We start from the raw sequence: 7444 nt of genomic DNA, 5'->3' as shown, positions 1-7444 counted from the left end.
TTTGCCGGGCTCCAATTGGAAGATGTATTCCTGCAACGACAACGCAATACAAAAAAAATGGATCACAGCAAGTAGCAACGAATTCAACGTCTGTGGCGTCGCTTGCCACCGTGATTTCCCCCATGCAGAGGAAAAAACCGAAAGGGCTCCTCGACCCCCCAACTCCTGCTTCTCCTCCCCCCCCCCCGGGACCAGTGAGGCCTGATCTGGTGCCGATGCATTAGAATAATGAGTCTGCTTTCACACAGAAAAATACATACGGTGGTGTAGGTGATGGGGGGGCGGGGGGCGAGCAGGAATGGAAGGGAAAGCCATGAATTCCTAATCCATCTACATGCCACTGTGATGCAAAAACAATATGTCAAGCGAGCGGGAGGCGCGGCTCCGCTGTGCGTAACGAGCATGCATGCCGGGCGTCTCCTCTCGGCTTCCCCGGCTGCCGTGTGGCTGCGCAGGCCTTTTCTGCTGACATCTGTATTGTAGGCACAGTGCAAACATGCCTGGGGACTGGCTGGCCGGCGTAGCCTCGGATTGGCAGGTATTGGGGTACGTGAGCGTGGACGGGAGGGTGGACGGGAGGGGGGGTGGACGGGAGGGGGGGGGGGAAGGCAAGGTCTGTGTCAGGGAATGACATGTATTCTGAGCTTTTCGCCTTAAAAGTGTAATTGCATTTTCTATTTCAGACAGTGAATGATAGAGAGAGAGATCGAGAGAGAGAGAGAGAGAGAGAGAGAGAGAGAGAGAGAGAGAGAGAGAGAGAGAGAGAGAGAGAGAGAGAGACAGAGAGAGAGAGAGAGAGAGAGATCTCTTGTCTTTCAGTACTGAGGAGGCAGGGGAGGCTGGTGTTATGCCAACCCTACCCTTTTAGACCTTATATGCACCCTTGTGGGATTGCGTTCTGATTAAAATCAACCAGCCAGGCGAATAAGAAGGTGTTGGCAGTTCGCTCTCAGCCCTGATAGATGCCAATGTGTCCTAAATGTCAAACTGTAAGGTTCTCTAAGAACTCAACTCAACTCAACTCTCGCAGGATTTTAGAGCAATACCTCTCATTGAGCAAGACTTGGTGAGACACAATAACCAACAGACCTGATCCACCAAAGGTGAAGAAAAAAGTGCATGATCCTCTGTAGGGATCCTTTCCATAAACACTGAGAATAACCACCTGAGCCTGTCATTGGCTAAAACAAGCACATTTAGAGGACATTCATCGATGGGGTGCTATTGCCCCATCGGGTTACATCGCAACCCATTTCTTGGCTACATGGACAAAGCGCTCTTGTTCAATACTAGACCAATTTACTAGACTTCCATCAGTGATGTGACGTCAAACCCTCGGCGTGATGCACGCCTCCTATTTCCCTGCCGCTGTGTCAGTTGGCTACAAACGGCTTGTGTTTGCTCTGTGCTAACAGGGCTAACAGGGCTAACAGCCTGTTGTGGAAGTGGGTCGAAAGCTGCGTTGCCCTGCTGAACCCGGCCAGGGAGCCCAGGAAACATTCCTACCGAAGGCGGTGGCCCTCGGACCGCTGAGGGAAGGTAGGATGGATGTTCCTAGTCAATGGTGAGCCTGAACAGGACTCCCTCATGGCATTAGCTCATCGGTTCCTCTTCTCATGTCTCATCATGTCCCCTGCATGATGTGTTGACTTTGATGAGGCATATTTGATTAAAACCTGGGATTCAAAGTCTTGTCTCATGAGGAGGCTTTTCATTGTCCTATTTTGACTAGTCTGTCACTTAACATATTACAACACTTGACGGTTACAAAAATAACAGACACGGTTCAGTTGCCAAAACAAGACAATGCAAAGAAAACATGCAAGATGGATTCGAGGACAAATGCACCAACAGACACTAAATGAACCTGCTGCTACGGTTTACATGGAAACACAGGCATGCATGGCATACATATGGTAAAAAAATACAGCGATGATGCATGACTACAACTATGGGGACGGCAATGCAACCAAAAACCAGAACAGCAAGGCGAATTAAGACGAGGACGAATGAACAAGAGTGGCACGGCGTGGACATGTGAGCACACACACACACACACACACACACACACACACACACACACACACACACACACAGAGACATGCGGATGGATGCGATCTGTGACTCTCAGCGTGGATGACGGATGGCTGCGAAGCCCCACCTTCAGTCCCAGTGTCTCATGCACCGCGGTGGCCTCGGCTGAGCGGCTATTCCTGCCTCCGGCCTGGGGCATCTGCAGATGCATGGCGTTCTGGAACAGGAGACAGGCGACAAAGTCTGCATGTTATGGCAGCTGACAGGAGGGGAGAGGCAGCGCTGCGTGTGGGGGGGAGGTCGGATGGAGGGAGCATGGGGTTCTGCTGCGCTTCATGCCGTCCTCCATGCTAATACCGGCCGGGGTTCATCTCCGACGCATTCCTTGGCCGTCTCCGTCGGACTGACAGAATAAAGGCACGGAGACGGCGGAGTCCGGGAGGCTTTTCTGAATCTATGCGTCTTTATGTGGATTTTGGAGTACAACAGGTTTTAGTGGGGAGTGTTTGTCCAGATATCCCTGAACCTAGCACCTCCATATGTATAAAACATTTTCTCTGTATGAGTGGCATCCATTCAGCTTTAAAGTACTATTCTATTCAATTCTGCATGGAATGTATGTGGGTCTATTCAACCAGATGGTGGGAGAAAGGAACAATATTATATTTCTGCCCTGCGGTTAAGTCAATAATGTCTACTGCAGTTTAACATAACTGTTTTGCCCCTACTCAACATGCTGCACGTTGAATTATAAAAGTCCTCTTGTACAAAGTGCCAAATTGAGTTTAAGCGGTGATCTTTTGAAATCATTTGTCGATCAATCTGAACGGTCCTGCTTAATTACTACTGAAAAGTGGAGAGTGCCCCTGTGTGTGTGCTATGTGTTCTGTTTGTGTGTGTGACGTCTGTGTGTGTTTGTGTGTGTGTGTGTGAGTATGTATGTATGTATGTATGTATGTACGTACGTACGTGTGTACGTGTGTTTGTGTGTGTGTGTGTGTGTGTATGTGTGTGTGTGTGTGTGTGTGTGTGTGTGTGTGTGTGTGTGTGTGTGCGTGTGTGTGTGTTCTTGTGCGTGTCTGCGTGCATGTGCGTCTGTGAATGTGTACGCACTGCATTGCATTGCATTGGGGTATCATGTTTCGGCTGTCAAACTGAACTCCGCAGCACTCAGCTGAGAGTGTGCTCAGGGGAAGTCTTCAACCTGTCCGCTGTGCAGGACGGAGGAAATAATGACCCTGCTCATTAACGGCCTGAAACTGGAACACTCCACCGGCACCCCATAAGAGGAGCCTCCAGCTCCCAATTACCCTGCAGCTGACAGGGCGAGACCTGGCCTGCTGTGTGTGCTAGCTGGCTGGCTGGGGTAAGGAGGGGGGGTTGGTAGGACCAATAGGCGGATGACCGCTCACACGGTTTGATGACTGACCAGATGGGTGGAGTGACACAAAGATATTCAGGATAGGCTTCAATAGCGTCATCATGCGAAAAAGGCAGTTTGTCACTCCGCACGTCATTCTGTGCACGTGTGTGTTTTGCGGGGCAAAGTTCAACTGTCATTTCAATATATATATAGATATATATGTATGTTATATGTATATCAACAACCTTTCTTATTTTTTTCATTGAACACCCATTGATTGTTGTTGATGAGAATTCAAGTGAGAAATCAGGACGGGCAGAGGGTGGTGGAGAGATAGGGAAAGAGACAAAGAGAGAGACAGGGATAGAAAACGAGATAAAGACCGAAAGAGGACAGAGAGAGAGTGAATTGAGACACAACCTTATCTGTGTCCTAAACGAGAGATAGACAGAGAGAGCGAGAGAGATAGAGCGAGAGCGAGAGCGAGAGCGAAAGCGAGAGCGAGAGAGAGAGAGAGAGAGAGAGAGAGAGAGAGAGAGAGAGAGAGAGAGAGAGAGGCTCCGGGACCAGCAGCTGCAGCCCGGCCCAGTGGCTCGGTGGTTCGGTGTGGGAAACTTAAGACGAGCCATTAGAGGGTGAGACCAAGCAGAGCATAGTCCACCCGGGACCGCCAACGCAGTGGCGTGCTGGGTAACCTGCACTCCACATCCAGGGGGGTAGAGGGGTGAGACACATTACACCACACACAGAAAACCTGCTTAATGAGGGAGCGGGAAAGTCCTCGTAAAAAGGAAGCGGGCTCAATGCCGGCTTGTGGACGGGAGGAAACAAGACCGCGAGCGCGCGAGGAGAACGAGAGTGAGGCCGTAAGAAGGAGAGGTTTGGGGGACTTGATGACCTAGCAGGTGTGGTAGTGTCGGACAGGTCTTAAGTTGGCAGGAGTGGAGGCGTGAGCGTAGTTGCGGCTATGGCGGTTGTCTGACCTGAGGTTTGCGTCCGCGGTTGACGTAGGTGCACACCGGGTTGTACGCTCCGGTCCCGCACACGTACAGGTGGGTGCGGTTCCACGGCTCGATCAGACGGATGAAGTTACCGCACTCTCCCTGTAGGCACACACACACACACACACACACACACACACACAAACACGCACACACACACATATACACACACACACATGCACGCACACACGCACACACACACACACATACACACACACACACACACACACATAATTACACACATACAAACTCACACACATACATACACAGACACACAGATACACACACACAAACACACAGGGAAAAACACCTGATCAATACATATAAGACAAATAGAAGAAGTACCATACAAACATGCGCACATAAACACAGACATAATACATTGATACGTAACTAAATACAAACCACAGAAAATATCCAACCAATAAAGATTACCAGCTAACTAGTAATACTAGCCAGATCGAACACAAACTAAACAACAGAGACTGATTACAAATCAATGCATTTCTTCTTGCAACAAGGTAAAACACAAAAACAGACTGACCGGATCAACCGAAAGAGATGTACCAATAAAAACCATCTGTCCCTAACAGTAACATTGCCGCCACAAACGGGCTGCACCCAAACTGATGGTGAAACAGGGTCCAGTTTGAAAAAATCCCAAATGTATCCTTTAAGACTTAAAGGATCATTTTAAAGTTTAAGGGACTTGACATTTAAAACACACATAGGACACCAATGAGCAGGGAAGGATGAGGCAGGATGCCCGAGGATGCCTACAGTCTGGCTGCAGACAGGGCCTACAGAAACCAGACCATGGGGCTGCAGGAGGCAACACGCCATTAAGTATAGTGGCCCTTTATGAAGGGGCCAGGGTCCCCGCTGTCTGCACCCTGAGCCGGGGCAGAGAGGGATGAAGAAGCTTATTGGGCTGAGGGTCTTCCACCCCAATCTTCTTGGCCAGACAGGAGGAAACCTTCTTCCTCAGGTCTGAGCCAAGTCTGAAGCTCACAGGTAAATGCCATCGCAGTGAGCAGCTCCACACATTTATTTTATAGGGGGAAACTGTTCTCATTGTAATCAAACTAATGACTTTTACTTGAGAAAAACAGAGCATTTTATTCTAATGGATGAATTGAACCCTAAATTGCTTGAGGGTGTGTGTGTGTATGTGTGTGTGTTTAAGTGTGTGTGTGTGTGTGTGTGTGTGTGTGTGTGTGTGTGTGTGTGTGTGTGTGTGTGTGTGTGTGTGTGTGTGTGTGTGTGTGTGTGTGTGTGTGTGTGTGTGTGTGGGGGTGTGTGTATGTATGCACATGTGTGTGATCTTCAGATTCTGTATGTCTGGCTGTCTGTGTGTGTGTCTATGCTATGATACTTACGTTAGTGTCCTTCCCACTAAGAATGCATTCTGTTCTTCTTTGTTGGGACACTGGCCAGTGGATCTACGAGGAGGAAAACACAACAATTTATAGAACCACCATCCCAAACCCTGTTCCGCATCACTGGCATTTATCGTCTTTTTTGTCGCCGAGCGTGGATTCCACCGGCACTTCCAACCCTAAGCCTTATGAGTCAAGCAGGTATTGTCATCACCCAATTACACCACTTGAATGGCCCCTTTGTCAAAAAGCGCGCTCTCCAACAAAACTCGCAGGTGACCTCACCAAGATGGCCGCCATAAAAATGTTCCTCTGGGGTCTAGTTTGGAGCGCTGAGGTAAAGGAGCCGGGTTTTCACTGCAGGATAACAACCTGTATTATATAATGAACAGGAGCACCTGGGGGCAAGGGGTTTCTAAAGGTGGCATCGGGGGCTAGGGTTGTCAAGGCAGAGTTTGGTCTAGGATTTGGGGATTTGTCTAGGGTTGTGATGGTGTGGTTGGGTCTTAGGTTTTAGGGTAGGGTTGGGTGTAGGGTCGGAAGTCAGGGTCAGAGCCTAAAGGTTTAGGGTTTTTGTAATGTAGTCAAGTTCTTGTTCTCTTATTGCACTGGCAAACCATGGTTTGGTTTGGGTTGTGGTTTAGGGTGTGGAGGAGGATAAGGTTTAGAGTTTGATGCTGGCCCTTACAATGAGCGGCGCCTTGTTGATGTCGTGCAGGTCCAGGGACAGGATGTGGTCCTTGCTGCCCACGTACATGCGGTCGTGGTCCTCATCCATGCGCAGGATCCGGTAGTCCGAGGTGTTCAGGAGGTAGGCGAAATGTTGGGCAGTGCCAGTGGCCGTCAACTCTGTAAAGTCAAAGAGAGAGAATCAGACACAGATAGAAATAGAGATAGAGAGCCAAAGAGACAGAGAGAGCGAGAGAGAAAAAATGCCTTTTAATGACATCTGTGCTACACACAGTATCTAGTCACGCACTCACACAAAGAAACACACACAGACACACACCCACCCGCACAAACACTTGCACATGTAGACACTCGACTGGGACGCATTCCGGATGCCTGACGTACATACCCGTGCAGAGCCCTCTGATGATTTTGGGCCGAGCCCTTGTTGTAACATTACACCTCAGATTAGGTGCTACCGAGTGCCTGTCTGACAGTGATGTGGGCCAAATGCACCGCCTCTCCATAGATGGTAGAAAACCTTCCGGAACAATCCCTTCTTCTCACACGTTGACCTTCTGTGTTTGAGCCAAACAACACCCAAGAACAGAATCACTTTGGAAGCATCATTGGGTTTAAGGAGTGTGTGTTTACTTTCGTCGACGCTACAGAAAAAGTTGCTTATGGCTCTGTGTTAAGAGTAATCCTGTCTCTCTGCAGTTCTGGGTTGACTTGTTTGTTTGGTGTGTGGTCTGTGTGTGTGTGTATGTGTGTGTGTGTGTGTGTGTGAGGGGGGGGGGGGGTTCTTTCTGGGTTCAGCTAGTGTGTAAGGCAAGGGCAGGGGGGCTGACCGAGCATCGCACCGCACCATGGACAAACACACTCTCCACTCTCTAAAGGAGCCACGGCCTCACAGGGTGACATGCATACATCATTCACGCTGCTGCTTGGCAAACACAAGAGGGGTCGAATGTGCAAGTGATGGGAAGTCCTGTTTT

General features: G+C 49.4%; 1 protein-coding gene across 1 annotated transcript in view; it reads right to left on the bottom strand.

Moving 5' to 3' along the window:
* Nucleotides 1–7444, bottom strand: part of LOC132471009 (semaphorin-3F-like) — a 41949-nt gene that overhangs the window by 685 nt on the left and 33820 nt on the right. Inside the window, exons 3-7 of the mRNA XM_060069970.1 lie at nt 6466–6626; nt 5778–5840; nt 4381–4500; nt 2162–2251; nt 6–30 (exon numbers count right to left, since the gene is read on the bottom strand). Of these exons, the coding sequence (XP_059925953.1) occupies nt 6–30; nt 2162–2251; nt 4381–4500; nt 5778–5840; nt 6466–6626 (459 nt within the window). The remainder of the gene's footprint in view (nt 1–5; nt 31–2161; nt 2252–4380; nt 4501–5777; nt 5841–6465; nt 6627–7444) is intronic.

This window comes from Gadus macrocephalus, chromosome 13 (genome assembly GCF_031168955.1).
Source record: "Gadus macrocephalus chromosome 13, ASM3116895v1".
Classification (NCBI taxonomy): domain Eukaryota; kingdom Metazoa; phylum Chordata; class Actinopteri; order Gadiformes; family Gadidae; genus Gadus; species Gadus macrocephalus.
The sequence above is the reverse complement of the archived record's forward strand: the minus strand, read 5'-3'. Positions and strand labels throughout refer to the sequence as shown.